Below are 15,639 nucleotides of genomic sequence, written 5' to 3' on the forward strand. Positions count from 1 at the left end.
GCGGATGCTCCAAAGTGAATCCATCCGTAGCTCCAGAGCCGTCAAGCGGTCTAACAGGAGCTGCAGTTGGACACACTTCTTGCAGATGAAGGAGTCAGGGACACCAGAAGGGTCCCTGACTTGCCACATCTCACAAGAGGAGCATGACACGGGTCTGAGCTCTCCTGCCATGACTTAAACCTGAAGTTAAATTTGAACTACACTACACAGCTAAGAGAAAGTCAAAGAGAGAAAAATCACTTACCAGTCACAAGCCAATCACTTACCTGCTGGCTGTGATGTAATTGCTCCCGAGACTCCCTCACAGGTCTGCTTCTCTGCACCTCCTTAAGATGAGCACCAAATTCCCTTAACTAGTTAATTAATTTACTTAATTAATTGGATTTTTTTTTTTTTTTTTTGAAACTCAACCCCAATCACCAAACTCCAAAAAAACACAGTCTCACTCACCTCTTACCCAAACTCAGCCTTACCCAAACTCAGATACACTCTGTTTGCTTCCAGCACTTTGTTTCTGTAGCGCACAATGACTTACTAGAGAGACGAGTAGAGATGAAGTCGATGAGGCTTTATTAAGCGAGACTTGTCCCCAGCAGTTCAGCAACAGAATGGAGCGGCGGGGAGAAGCTCGGGTTCTTATACTCCGCCTTCAGGGCGGAGCCAGGAGTCAACAGCCAACCAGGACCCGGGATCTGTCAGCCAATAGCATCACGGCTTCACAGTCCTACATGACCCCTAATACATACTACCACATTCACCCCTTGTTAAAAATGAACCCGGCGGGGTGGTGGTTCGCATGGTGGTAGGGGTTTACAAGGCTGGTCCTGGGAGGAAAACTTCGGGCATGTCATTACAGTTTTAGCCCTACACTGGGCTATGTACAAGGTTTGTGAAACTATTTACAATATTAGTAAGAGAAAATTTTTTTGTTACAGTCCAACAACATTCTTGGTGTCACGCCGATGCCATGAGTCAAGCGGGCGGTCTGGTCATCCTCGTCGATCGCCTCAGCCCCGGTGGTGGTGCAGGTGCTTGTTCCGGCGTTGTCGTCTCCGGGAGCGTTTCGGTGTTTGTTGCTGTTTCACTCCTGGGCGGACACGGGAGGAAGACGGATCCTCCCGGGAAGGGGGCGGTCGCGGGGTGCGCCGGTGGCAGGGAGGGGATGATCGGTGTCGGGGGGGTGTGTGTGTTGCCGGCGGGCGCCAGGTCTCGCAGGGAGACCGTGTCCTGTCGGCCGTCGGGGTACGCCACGTAGGCGTACTGCAGGTTCGCGTGGAGGAGGTGAACCCTCTCGACTAACGGGTCCGACTTGTGCGCCCGCACATGTTTCCGGAGCAAGATGGGTCCTGGGGCCGCCAGCCAGGTCGGCAGCGACGTTCCGGAGGAGGACTTCCGTGTCGGGGTGAATGAAACTTTCGGTGCTCCCGGAGTCGATCAGGCATGATGTCTCGTGTCCGTTGATCAGCACCGTTGTTGTCGTCGTCTGGAGCGTCCGGGGCCGTGATTGATCCAGCGTCACCGAAGCCAGTCGTGGTCGTAGTGTCTCGGCGTCTTCTTCGGACCCTGTGGAGCCGTCGATGCTGGGGTCCTTTGTTGTCATCCAAGATGGCGGCGTCCATGAATCGCACGCGGCCGGGTGTGGAAAAAATGGCCGCCCCCATGGATCGCACGTGGTCGGGGTGGACAAAATGGCCGCCCCCATGAATCTCACATGGCTGGGGAGTCACAAGATGGCGGTGCCCATCCTCCACTCGTGGTGCCCGGGACCCAAAATGGCGGTGCCCGGGGGTTGCACATGGGGCGCTGGGGGGGTTGGGGAGTGTTTGGGATGCGCTGGGCTCGTTCTTCTCTGGATTGCGGCGACCCCCCGGGACCGGCACACAGCCGCGTAATGGCCCTTCTTGCCGCAGCTTTTGCAAATAGCTGCGCGGGCCGGGCAGCGCTGCCGGGGGTGTTTCGCTTGCCCGCAGAAATAGCAGCGGGCCCCCCCGGGATGATCTGGCGCTTTAACCACGCAAGCCTGTGAGGGAGGGGGGGGGGTTTGTCGCGACGGGGGTCCACGGAGCCCAAGGGGCTGCCGCGCGGCCGGGGCCGTAAGTGCGGGAGTTTTGCGAGGCCACATCTATGGAAGCTGCAATGGCCCGTGCCTCTGAGAGTCCTAGCGACTCTCTTTCTAAAAGTCTTTGGCGGATTTGGGGAGAGTTCATACCTGCCACAAACGCATCGCGAATTAGCATGTCCGTGTGTTCAATCGTGTTCACCGGCGGGCAGCTGCAGCCCCGTCCCAAAATTAGCAGCGCGGCGTAGAATTCCTCTAACGATTCTCCGGGACTTTGCCGTCTCGTTGCGAGTTGGTAGCGTGGGTAGACCTGGTTCACGGGGCGAACGTAGATGCTCTTCAGTGCTGCGAGCGCCGTCGGGAAATCCTCTGCGTCTTCTATGAGAGGGTAAATTTCCGGGCTTACCCTCGAATGCAGAACCCAACATTTTCCTCCCAGGACCAGCCTTGTATACCCCTACCACCATGCGAACCACCACCCCGCCGGGTTCATTTTTAACAAGGGGTGAATGTGGTAGTATGTATTAGGGGTCATGTGGGACTGTGAAGCCGTGATGCTATTGGCTGACAGATCCCGGGTCCTGGTTGGCTGTTGACTCCTGGCTCCGCCCTGAAGGCGGAGTATAAGAACCCGAGAACTGCTGGGGACAAGTCTTGCTTAATAAATTGTAGCGCACAATGACTTACGAGAGAGACGAGTAGAGATGAAGTCGATGAGGCTTTATTAAGCGAGACCTGTCCCCAGCAGTTCAGCAACAGAATGGAGCGGCGGGGACAAGCTCGGGTTCTTATGCTCCGCCTTCAGGGCGGAGCCAGGAGTCAACAGCCAACCAGGACCCGGGATCTGTCAGCCAATAGCATCACGGCTTCACAGTCCCACATGACCCCTAATACATACTACCACAGTTTCTAAAGGCACTTCAGCCACACCTTTTGTATCCTTCCTGATTTACAGTCAGCCAATAGGCCTGCTCCCGGCACTGAACTCCCGAAACTAACGGCTGACCTGCAAGGTAAGGAACTTTTTAAACAGTACTTACCTCACCCAGGCCGCAAACTTTTAAACTGTCCGCTCTGCCTCGCAGTTCCCGCGCTTTTTAAATCTCCCGCGCTGTTTTCAATGTCCCGGCTCTCTCTCTCTCCCGCTCCCAGCTGACCTGCAAGGTAAGGAGGTTGTTAAACAGTACTTACCTCTGGGGCGTATTCCGGACCTGGAGGCAGGAAATTTGATTTTAGGAGGGGACTTCAATACGGTGCTGGACCCGGGGCTAGATAGATCCAGCTCAAGGACTGGAAGAAGGCCGGCAGCGGCCAAGGTACTTAAGGGGTTTATGGACCAAATGGGGGGAGTGGATCCATGGCGATTTCTTAGACCCAGGGCTAGGGAGTATTCCTTCTTCTCCCACGTCCATAAAGTGTACTCCCGGATAGATTTTTTTGTTTTAGGAAGGTCGTTGATCTCTAGGGTGGAAGAAGCTGAATACTCAGCCATAGCGGTTTCGGATCATGCCCCACATTGGGTGGACCTGGAAGTAGGAGAGGACAGGGAGCAGAGAATACTCTGGCGATTAGATGTGGGACTGATGGCGGATGAGGGAGTGTGTGCAAGAGTGAGGGGGTGTATCGAGAGATACCTGGAGGTCAATGACGACGGCGAGGTCCCTGTGGGAGTGGTCTGGGAAGCACTGAAAGCGGTGGTCAGAGGAGAGCTGATTTCTATTGGGGCCCACAAAAGGAAAACAGAGGCCAAGGAAAGGGATAGATTACTGGGGGAGATTTTAAGGGTGGACAGGGAATTTGCAGAGACCCCGGAGGAGGAGCTGTACAGGGAGAGGAGACGACTCCAGACCGAGTTTGACCTTCTGACCACCAGAAAGGCGGAGGTACTGTGGAGGAAGGCACAGGGGAGGAGGTATGAATATGGGGAAAAGGCTAGTCGCCTGTTGGTGCACCAACTGCGAAAGAGGGCAGCAGCGAGGGAGATAGGAGGAATTAGGGATGAAAGGGGAGACACTGTGCGAAGGCCAGGAAAGATAAATGAGATGTTTAAGACCTTTTATGAGGAACTGTATAGGTCTCAACCCCAAGAGGGAGACGAGGGGATGCGGCAGTTCCTGGACCAATTGAGGTTCCCGAAAGTGGAGGAGCAGGCGGTGGCAGGCCTGGGGGCGCCGATTGAGGTGGACGAGGTTATTAAGGGACTGGGAAGCATGCAAGCAGGGAAGGCCCCGGGGCCGGACGGGTTCCCGGTGGAATTCTACAGAAAATATGTGGACTTGTTGGCCCCGTTGTTGGCGAGGACGTTCAATGAGGCCAGGGAAGGGGGGACACTACCCCCGACAATGTCGGAGGCGACGATATCGCTAATTTTGAGGAGGGGTGGGGATCCGGTGCAGTGTGGATCCTATGGACCTGTTTCATTATTGAACGTGGACGCCAAACTGCTAGCAAAGGTGCTGGCATCGAGGATAGAGGACTGTGTCCCGGGGGTGGTGCACGAAGACCAGACAGGGTTCGTAAAAGGGAGACAATTGAATGTTAACGCGCGACGGCTATTGGGGGTGATAATGATGCCCTCAGTGGAGGGGGAGGCAGAGATAGTGGCGGCAATGGACGCAGAGAAGGCATTTGATAGGGTGGAGTGGGAGTATTTATGGGAAGTGTTAAGGAGGTTTGGGTTTGGGAACGGATTTATTCGCTGGGTTAGACTACTTTATGGGGCACCAACGGCAAGCGTAGTTACAGGTCGACATAGATCAGAGTATTTCCGATTATATCGGGGAACAAGACAGGGATGCCCGCTGTCTCCATTGTTGTTTGCGCTGGCAATTGAACCTCTGGCCATGGCGCTGAGAGACTCCAGGAAATGGAGAGGGGTGGCTAGAGGGGAAGAAGAACACCGAGTCTCGTTATACGCGGATGACCTATTGCTATACGTGTCGGACCCAGCGGTTGGGATGATAGAGGTTATGCGAATCTTGAGGAGGTTCGGGGAATTTTCGGGGTGTGGGTTGAACATGGGGAAGAGTGAATTGTGTGTGGTACAACCGGGGGACCAGAGTGGAGAGATGGAGGGCTTGCCGCTTGGGAGGGTGGGGGGAGGCTTCCGATGCTTGGGGGTTCGGATCGCTGGGGGCTGGGGAACCTTGCACAGACTTGGTCTGGCATGGCTGGTGGAGCAAATGGAGGAGGATTTTGGGAGGTGGGACGTGCAGCCTTTGTCGCTGGCGGGCAGGGTGCGGGCAGTTGGGATGGTGGTCCTCCCGAGGTTCTTATTTGTATTTCAATGTCTCCCTATTTTAATCACCAGGACCTTTTTTAGTAAGGTAGATGGGAGCGTTGCGAGCTTTGTGTGGGCAGGGAGGGATCCGGGAGTGGGGGGGGGGGGTTCCTGCGGCGCAGTGGGGACAGAGGAGGACTGGCACTGCCGAACTTGGGAGATTATTATTGGGCCGCCGGTGTGGCAATGATGCGTAGATGGATGATGGTGGGGTGGGGGAGCGGCGTGGAGGGGGCTGGGGAGAGGGTCCTGTGGAGAGACGGGTCTGGGGGCGCTGGTGACGGCGCCGCTACCGTTCTCACCGAAGGGGTGCGCCACGAGCCCGGTGGTGGCGGCGACACTGAACATGTGGGGACGGTGGGGGCGACGGAGGGGGGTGGGGGGAGCCCTGGTGGGGTCCCCTATCAGGAACAACCATAGGTTCGCCCCAGGAAGAATGGATGGAGGATTTCAGAGCTGGTGCCAGTTGGGAATTAGGAAGGTGGGAGATTTATTTATAGATGGGACTTTTGCGAGCTTGGGAGCATTGGAGGAAAAGTGTAGGTTGCCCCGGGGGAATTTCTTGAGGTGTATGCAGGTGAGGGCGTTTACTAGACAGCAGGTGGGGGAATTTCCGCGGCTCCCGACACAGGGGTTGCGGGACGGGGTGCTTTCGGGGGTGTGGGTCGGAGAGGGCAAGGTGTCAGAGATTTATAGAGAGATGAGGGAAGAGGGGGAGGAGTCGGTGGGCGAACTAAAAAGAAAGTGGGAAGAAGAACTAGGGGAGGAGATAGAGGAGGGTATGTGGGCTGATGCCGTAAACAGGGTAAATTCCTCTTCCTCATGCGCCAGGCTTAGCCTGATTCAATTTAAGGTGCTACATAGAGCACACATAACGGGGGCAAGATTGAGCAGGTTCTTTGAAGTGGAGGACAAATGTGGGAGGTGTGGCGGGAGCCCGGCAAACCACGCACATATGTTTTGGGCGTGCCCGGCACTGGAAGGGTATTGGAAGGGAGTGACGGGAGTGATCTCGCAGGTGGTGAAGGCCCGGGTCAAACCAGGCTGGGGGTTAGCTCTATTTGGAGTTGCGGAAGAGCCGGGAGTGCAGGAGGCGAAAGAGGCCGATGTCGTGGCCTTTGCGTCCCTCGTAGCCCGGCGCAGGATCCTACTCATGTGGAAGGAGGCGAAACCCCCCGGACTGGAGGCCTGGGTAAACGATATGGCGGGGTTTATTAAACTGCAGCAGATAAAGTTTGCCCTGAGAGGATCGGCTCAAGGGTTCACCAGGCGGTGGCAGCCATTTCTCGACTACCTAGGGGAACGTTAGAGGGAAGACAGATGACCAGCAGCAGCAACCCAGGGGGGAGGGGGGGAGGAGGCTTGGTTGAGTATAGGTCAATAGAGTACGGGGTTTTGTTACTTGTATATTATTATTATTATTATTATTATTGTTAAAAAGTTAAGGAGTTTCTGTTTTGTTATTGTTATCGTTTCGCTTGTTTTGTAGGCGGGAGAAATGTTGCTCAGGGAAAAAAAATTTCAATTAAATATATTTAAAAAAAACAGTACTTACCTCACTCAGGCCGCGAACTTTTAAACTGTCCGCTCTGCCTCGCAGCTCCCGCGCTTTTTAAATCTCCCGCGCTGTTTTCAATGTCCCGGCTCTCTCTCTCTCCTGCTCCCAGCTGACCTGCAAGGTAAGGAGCTTGTTAAACAGTCTGCTAGTATTGTCCTCTAAGATCATCCACAGGAATTTTTCTCATAGTTCTCTGGTACCCCGCACAACCTAGCAACTGTTTTGTGAGGGAGGTACAATCTTCTCAAATATTACTGAGTCAGTGAAGTAGCTCTGCTTGGATGTACAGACAAGGAGACTTGGGAACCAGGGGTATGAGAGCCAGACACAATGTAAGGCAACTCAAGTGCCGCCCCGAAAAGGGGCGGAAAGGAAGTCCGCCTTTTAATTTTGGGAATAACATATTCCGATGCAATATATCATCACATATTAGGAAAGTTTGCTAATTAGGAGAGGAAAGGGAGCAGAGAACACTCTGCCGATTAGATGTGGGACTGATGGCGGATGAGGGAGTGTGTGCAAGAGTGCGGGGGTGTATTGAGAGATATCTGGAGGTCAATGACGACGGCGAGGTCCCTGTGGGAGTGGTATGGGAAGCACAAAAAGCGGTGGTCAGAGGAGAGCTGATCTCCATTGGGGCCCACAAAAGGAAAACAGAGGCCAAGGAAAGGGAAAGGTTACTGGGGGAGATTTTAAGGGTGGATAGGGAATTTGCAGAGACCCCGGAGGAGGAATTGTACAGGGAGAGGAGACGACTCCAGACGGAATTTGACCTTCTGACCACCAGAAAGGCGGAGGTACTGTGGAGGAAGGCACAGGGGAGGAGGTATGAATATGGGGAAAAGGCGAGTCGCCTGTTGGCTCATCAATTGCGAAAGAGGGCAGCAGCGAGGGAGATAGGAGGAATTAGAGACGAAAGGGGAGACACGGTGCGAAGGGCAGGAAAGATAAATGAGGTGTTCAAGACCTTCTATGAGGAACTGTATAGGTCTCAACCCCCAGAGGGAGAGGAGGGGATGCGGCAGTTCCTGGACCAATTGAGGTTCCCGAAAGTGGAGGAGCGGGGGGTGGTAGGCCTGGGGGCACCGATTGGGGTGGACGAGGTTATTAAGGGACTGGGAAGCATGCAAGCAGGGAAGGCCCCAGGACCAGACGGGTTCCCGGTGGAGTATTACAGAAAATATGTGGACTTGTTGGCCCCGTTGATGGTGAGGACGTTCAATGAGGCCAGGGAAGGGGGGACTCTACCCCCGACGATGTCGGAGGCGACGATATCGTTAATTTTGAAGAGGGATAAAGATCCGTTGCAGTGCGGGTCCTATAGACCCATTTCATTGTTGAACGTGGACGCCAAATTGTTGGCAAAGGTACTGGCATCGAGGATAGAGGACTGTGTCCCGGGGGTGGTGCACGAAGACCAGACAGGGTTCGTAAAAGGGAGACAACTGAATGTTAACGTGCGACGACTATTAGGGGTGATAATGATGCCCCCAGTGGAGGGGGAGGCAGAGATAGTGGCGGCAATGGACGCAGCGAAGGCATTTGATAGGGTGGAGTGGGAGTATTTATGGGAAGTGTTAAGGAGGTTTGGGTTTGGGAACGGGTTTATTAGCTGGGTTAGACTTCTTTATGGGGCTCCAACGGCAAGCGTAGTTACAGGTCGACATAGATCGGAGTATTTCCGACTATATAGGAGAACAAGACAGGGATGCCCGCTGTCTCCATTGTTGTTCGCGTTGGCAATTGAACCTCTGGCCATGGCGTTGAGAGACTCCAGGAAATGGAGAGGGGTGATTAGAGGGGGAGAAGAACACCGAGTCTTATTATATGCGGATGACCTATTGTTATACGTGTCGGACCCAGCGGGGGGAATGATAGAGGTTATGCGAATTTTGAGGGGGTTCGGGGATTTCTCGGGGTATAGGCTAAACATGGGGAAGAGTGAATTATTTGTGATACATCCAGGGGACCAGAGTAGAGAGATAGAAGGCTTGCCTCTAAGGAAAGTGGAAAGAAACTTCCGATACCTGGGGATTCAGATCGCTAGGAGCTGGGGAACCTTGCACAGACTTAATCTGACACGGTTGGTAGAACAAATGGAGGAGGACTTCAAGAGGTGGGACATGCAGCCTCTATCGCTGGCGGGCAGGGTGCAAGCAATTAAGATGATGGTCCTCCCGAGGTTCTTATTTGTATTTCAATGTCTCCCTATACTAATCACTAAGACCTTTTTTAATAAAATAGACAGGAGCATCACGAGCTTCGTGTGGGCAGGGAAAGTTCCGAGAGTAAGGAGGGGGTTCCTTCAGCGTAGTAGGGACAGAGGAGGATTGGCACTACCGAACTTGGGCGATTACTATTGGGCCGCCAATGTGGCAATGATACGTAAATGGATGATGGAGGGTGAGGGAGCGGCGTGGGAAAGACTGGAGAGAAAGTCCTGTAAAGGGACGAGTTTAGAGGCGCTGGTGACGGCGCCGCTACCGATCTCACCTAAAAAGTTTACCACGAACCCGGTGGTGGCGGCAACATTGAATATCTGGGGACAGTGGAGGCGACAGAGAGGGGTGCGGGGAGCCCTGGTGGGGTCCCCAATCAGGAACAACCATAGGTTCGCCCCAGGAAGAATGGATGGAGGATTTCAGAGCTGGTTCCAGTTGGGAATTAGGAGGGTGGGAGATTTATTTATAGATGGGACTTTTGCGAGCTTGGGAGCATTGGAGGAAAAGTATAAGTTGCCCCGGGGAAATTTCTTGAGATATATGCAGGTGAGGGCATTTACTAGACAACAGGTGAGGGAATTTCCGTTGCTCCCGACACAGGGGATACAGGACAGGGTGCTTTCAGGGGTGTGGGTCGGAGAGGGCAAGGTGTCAGAGATTTACCGAGAGATGAGGGAAGAGGGGGAGGAGTCGGTGGGCGAACTAAAAGGAAAGTGGGAAGAAGAACTAGGGGAGGAGATAGAGGAGGGTATGTGGGCTGATGCCCTAAGCAGGGTAAATTCCTCTTCCTCATGCGCCAGGCTTAGCCTGATTCAATTTAAGGTGCTACATAGAGCACACATAACGGGAGCAAGATTGAGCAGGTTCTTTGGAGTGGAGGACAAATGTGGGAGGTGTGGCGGGAGCCCGGCAAACCACGCACATATGTTTTGGGCATGCCCGGCACTGGAAGGGTATTGGAAGGGAGTGACGGGAGTGATTTCGCGGGTGGTGAAGGCCCGGGTCAAACCAGGCTGGGGGTTAGCTCTATTTGGAGTTGCGGAAGAGCCGGGAGTGCAGGAGGCGAAAGAGGCCGACGTTGTGGCCTTTGCGTCCCTAGTAGCCCGGCGCAGGATCCTACTCATGTGGAGGGAGGCGAAACCCCCCGGACTGGAGGCCTGGGTAAATGATATGGCGGGGTTCATTAAACTGGAGCAGATAAAGTTTGCCCTGAGAGGATCGGCTCAAGGGTTCACCAGGCGGTGGCAGCCATTTCTCGACTACCTAGGGGAACGTTAGAGGGAAGACAGATGACCAGCAGCAGCAACCCAGGGGGAGGGGGGGGGGGGGGAGGGGGGGGGGTTTAGTTTAGGTCAAAGATAAAGGGGTTTTGTTACTTGTGTATTGTTTAAAATTTCTGTATTGTTATTGTTGCGTTTGCTTTGTAAGAGGGGAAAAATTGTTGTTTGGGAAAAAAATTTCAATAAAATATTTATAAAAAAAAAAGGAAAGTTTGCTAAATATGGTAAAATAATTTAACGCTTAATAAGAAATCTGCAGTTTGGATATGTTCGTATTACAAATGCAAATCAGATAATAACAATCTTTATTAGTGTCACAAGTAGGGAATCGAACTCAGGCCCCTGGCGCTGTGAGGCAACAGTACTAACCACTGTGCTACCGTACAGTGAGCACTGAAACTGGTAGGTGGGTCCGGGGAGAGGGTGGTCAAAGAGGCAGAAACTGGCATTGGGCAGAGCAAGTGAGACCCCGTTGAGGTGCGGTTCCCCATGACACGTGTGTCACCATCCCTACCAACCCCACCACTCCAACACCCCCTCCACCACCACTACCCCCACACCACCACCACCATCCCCACACCGCCCCACCCCCTCACACTGTTCCTGGGAGGGGGTGGCCAGCTGGTCGGCAGGAGGGATGGGATCGGATGTCCGTGTCACTGGCTAGGCCCCCTAGTCGGTGAATCTGGAAGCGATTAGAGCGTCCCGTGCGCATCTGCCCTGGCGCACATGTTGTGCGGCGTCCCGTGCTTGCCTGGGCCCCAGGTCCTGCCCGTCTTCTCCCTCCCCCCCCCATCTTCCTCATCAAACAAAGCCTGGTGTTCATCTCCCTCCTCCAGCACATCGCCCCTCTGCTACGCGATATTGTGGAGGATGCAGCAGGCCATCACGATGTGGGAGAGCCTCCCAATGCTATACCGGAGGGCCCCTCGTGAGCAGTCCAGATACCTGAACCGCATCCTCAGGATGCCGAAGCAGCGCTCCATCAGGCCTCTGGTCGCGGCAAAGGCGTTGTTGTCGCGGTTCTCCATGTCGGTTTGTGGCCTCTGGATGGGCATCATCAGCCACGACTGTCGCGGACAACCCCCCGTCGCCCAGAAGTGAACCCCTCAGCGGGTGGTGCCTCGAAGAGGTCAGGAACCATTGAGTATGCCAGGATGAAGGTGTCATGCACACTGCCCGGGTGTTGGGCGCAGATGTGCATGATGTGCAGCTCATGGTCACATATCACCTGCACGTTCATTGAGTGGAAACCCTTTCGGTTTGTGAAGACTGACCTATCATGGGCCGGTAGGGCGATATGTAACCCATTGATCACCCACTGGACCTGGGGCATTTCGGCGATGACGGTGAACCCCACTGCACAGGCATCATGGTGGGCTCGGTCCACATTGAATTTGGTGCCCGTTCTTGCTGCCAGGGGTACTGGTGGCTGCTGCTACCAATGCCAGTGGTACGCTCTGCAGCCCTCGCCTGGCGCCCACCTGTAGGGGTTACTGTGGGCATTGCCCTTAGGTAAGCAGCGTGCTGCCATGTCGGTATGTGGTGGGCAGTTGAAGTGGTGGGGGTTGGTGGGGTGGGGGCTGGTGTGCAGGCGGTTGTGGGTTGGGGGTACCCATATGGCCGGTGTCACTCTGTACGACCAAGGGCCATGGTGCGCAGCAAGATGGCTGCTTTGCAGGCTGCCGCAATGACAGTCCGTGCCTGGACACCCCAATCCTGTGGGAGGGTCATCCCGACCCCATGGCCCATCACTTGGTCACCCTGTCACCTGCTACCCCCCGGCCTGGCGGAGGGCCCCCCCAGCTAGCCCTACCAGTGGCAGGTCAGGCAGCCCACGGTCGTGCCTCTGCTTGTCCTACTTCCTCTCTCTCCCTCATCGACCATGGCGCCTGTTTCCCGATGTTTAAAACCACAACCTAAACTCGCTGTCGGTAGTTCTTCTTGGAAGAGGCAGAGCATCGCGGAGGACCGGAAAATACCAGGTTAGGCCAGCTAATGATATGCGAACAGCAATTTACTGTAGGTGTAGATCGGATTTAGGGTTAGGGTAGGAGTCTGGGTTAATTTGAAGATTTCAGGTGTTTGTCAGGTTTGCTTTAGAGATTTGACATTTGATTCACGAGAATTCATCACAATTCAGACATTTTTTTGGTTCGCAAATGAAATAAAAGATGCTGTAGATTTGACATGTAAAGTAAGTACAGAAAACCCCTGATATTTAAATTTGGTTGATTTCTTTTGTTCTAAACAGGCAATTGGGACTGCGGCACTTATACTTTGCATCCTCATCATTGTGGACCCATTGAACAACTTAGTGCCAACAGGACTGGAAGCTTTTACCATTGGCTGTGTGGTTCTGATGATTGGCTGGTCAATGGGTTCAAATTCCCAGTACTCATTAAATCCCGCCAGAGATATTGGACCTCGCTTGTTTACTGCAATTGCTGGTTGGGGATCTGAAGTTTTCAGGTATGTTTTATTATTTGTAGACATGCTGTTTATTCTTCTCAACAAGGATATCTGTATTTTGATGAGAATGTAAGAGTATTGTTAACCATTAAACAATAAACAATAATGGGCCTTTCAATATATGAACACTTTAAGAAAATTGAATATCATCCTCAACAATGCCCCAGGGAACTGCAAAATATATTTGTCCCTGACCTTTAAGGAATAGCAAAGCTGAATTAAGGATTCCTATATATCTATTTTTTAACTGAACAGGGCAGAGAATCCAATGAGATATGAGCAAAAAGCCAGTCATCTCGACAGAATCTCCATTACTACCATTGGTCATGCAGTCAGACAGATAGATAGCCTCAAAATATTTGACTCCCGGGTGAAAGACGCAGTTAAAGAGGATTGTCCTCTTCATTTAGATAAGTGTTTTCTTGGTATAGCTAAAGTAAAAGTCTCCAGAAAATTCTCGCTTTCGGAGATAATCAATATACTACACTCCAGTTATAGGATCAGTTCCATTTGGCAGAACAACCAGTTTGCAAACCTTGAAATATAACAATTCCTCCTAGACCTTCTCACATTTTGAACAATTTTCTCCTCAAAGAATGGTAAACCTTGCCACAGATCATTTCAACTAATCAAGGGGATTGCCTGAAGACTCTTCTGATAAAATGTTTTCATTTCATTTTATTGATTTACTGAAAGTCCACCTTTGTCTTATTTCTCTCTTTTTCAGTGCTGGCAACTATTGGTTTTGGATCCCAGTTGCCAGCCCAATCATTGGTGCCATACTTGGTGTTCTGATCTATCGTTTCATTGTTGGATTGCGAGCTGAAGCAAAAACCAGTTGCTCACCCAATGCAGAACAAAATGTAAAGTTATTGAGCCAGAAACCAAAGGGGAGGTGCTGATGATTAGACAGCGACTGGATTATAATTCTGTGACAAATTTTGTTTTAATAATTTTCAGAATATTTACCACTTTGTTTATCTAGTCAAACACCATGTTAATCCCTTTGAGAGTTGCATTTGTTTTCACACTTTCAAAATATTCTCCATCTACATATTATCTGCAAAATCAATTTTTGTGAATTTCTAATGTGCAGGAGAAATATGTATGGTGATAGATCTTTTCATGATTTTCAGCATTTTCTGAATTTGTAATCTGTTTTGTTTGATTTGTTATGAATTAAATAAACTAATGTAGAACTCAAGGGGTGAGTGGCGGATAGAGTCTGTATTTCATCAATTTAATTGATTAAGCAGTAACAATAAAATACACCATCCAGAAAGCACTTGCCCTAACCACATAATTACATTTCATTCCATGCAAACACTGGAGTTTCTTCGAATTCAGGAACTGATTTTAGGGTCTGAGCACATAATGGAGAAAATCGCCAAAGCAGAAAAGAATAGCACAAGATATAAATCAAATAGTCATGATTTGAAATTGCAGCCCTCAGGGCTAGATTTTCATGTTTTGGATGGGAAACTGCAGCAGGACAGTCATTCTTTTGGACTTTGACTGGGGTCCCTGTCCAAGCAGCAAGTGGGTTCTCAAAGCTGGAGGATCAATGAGAGGCCATCGAGCTTCAGAGGAACAGTTGGCTGCAGTAACGTGAAAGTAATTCAAGGCGCATTTCAATATGGAAGTGCTCTCATTAGCCTTTTTAGAAATGTAAATAAAATTCAGAGAAAGTAACCAGAACCACCACTTTGGTTTGGGGGTGGGGTAGGGTCAGGCTGGGAAGGGGGTCGCCATTGTTGGGTTTGGCTGCATTCATGCCCAGGTAGATAGGAAAGCCTGGAGTTCTAAGGTTGCCTCGGTGGTGTTGAAGAACTGGAGGCTGCCTGGAAAATCCTTTTTTTGTTAGCGGCCAGATTCTTCTCATACCCTCTCTTTGCTTCTCATTTTTAAAATTTCCTCTCTGACTATTCAGCCTGGTTCTCACTTGGATTATCAACCTGACATCTGTCAGATGCACCCTTTTTCTGCTTCATCTTACTCTCTATCTTATTCATCACCCAGGTGGTTCTGATTTTGTTTACCTGATCTTTATGTAGCTCAAATGATTTGATTTATTGTCACGTTCCGAAGTACAGTAAAAAGTATTTTTCTGCGGCCGAGGGAACGTATACAGTACGTACATAGTAGACAAAAGAATAATCAACAGAGAACATTGACAAATGGTACATCGAGAAACAGTGATTGGTTACAGTGTGGAACAAGGGGCTGGTTTAGCACAGTGGGCTAAATAGCTGGCTTTTAAAGCAGACCAAGGCAGGCCAGCACCCGGACCAGCCACCCCGAACAGGCGCCGGAATATGGCGACTAGGGGCTTTTCACAGTAACTTCATTTGAAGCCTACTTGTGACAAGCGATTTTCATTTCATTTCATTTAATTTTCAAGGGGCCAAACAAAGCAAATACATGAGCAAGAGCAGCACAGGGCATCATGAATAGTGTTCTTACAGGGAACAGATCAGTCCGAGGGGGAGTCGTTGAGGAGTCTAGTAGCTGTGGGGAAGAAGCTGTTCCTATGTCTGGATGTGCGAGTCTTCAGACCTCTGTACCTTCTGCCTGATAGAAGGGTCTGGAAGAAGGCAATGCCTGGGTGGGAGGGGTCTCTGATAATGTTGTCTGCCATCCTGAGGCAGTGGGAGGTGACAGAATCAATGTAAGGGTGGCAAGCTTGTGTGATGCTTTGGGCTGAGTTCACCACACTGTATCAGAATGTCAAATGTATCAGAACCATCTCCTCTTTTTAAAGGCAATTC

General features: G+C 51.5%; 1 protein-coding gene and 1 long non-coding RNA gene across 3 annotated transcripts in view; one reads left to right on the forward strand and one right to left on the reverse strand.

The window, feature by feature from the left end:
* LOC140409113 (aquaporin-3-like) overlaps positions 1 to 14,075 on the forward strand; it is a 35,498-nt gene extending 21,423 nt beyond the window's left edge. For both annotated transcript variants that reach the window (XM_072497231.1, XM_072497230.1), the window contains exons 5-6: positions 12,654 to 12,871; positions 13,599 to 14,075. In XM_072497231.1, the coding sequence (XP_072353332.1) occupies positions 12,654 to 12,871; positions 13,599 to 13,773 (393 nt within the window). In that variant the 3' untranslated portion in view covers positions 13,774 to 14,075. The remainder of the gene's footprint in view (positions 1 to 12,653; positions 12,872 to 13,598) is intronic.
* The window catches only part of LOC140409114 (uncharacterized), a 34,272-nt gene that overhangs the window by 9,902 nt on the left and 8,731 nt on the right, over positions 1 to 15,639 (reverse strand). Inside the window, exon 3 of the long non-coding RNA XR_011940281.1 lies at positions 6,895 to 7,011. This is a non-coding gene — a long non-coding RNA (uncharacterized lncRNA). The remainder of the gene's footprint in view (positions 1 to 6,894; positions 7,012 to 15,639) is intronic.

This window comes from Scyliorhinus torazame, chromosome 3 (assembly GCF_047496885.1).
Source record: "Scyliorhinus torazame isolate Kashiwa2021f chromosome 3, sScyTor2.1, whole genome shotgun sequence".
In the NCBI taxonomy this organism is placed as follows: domain Eukaryota; kingdom Metazoa; phylum Chordata; class Chondrichthyes; order Carcharhiniformes; family Scyliorhinidae; genus Scyliorhinus; species Scyliorhinus torazame.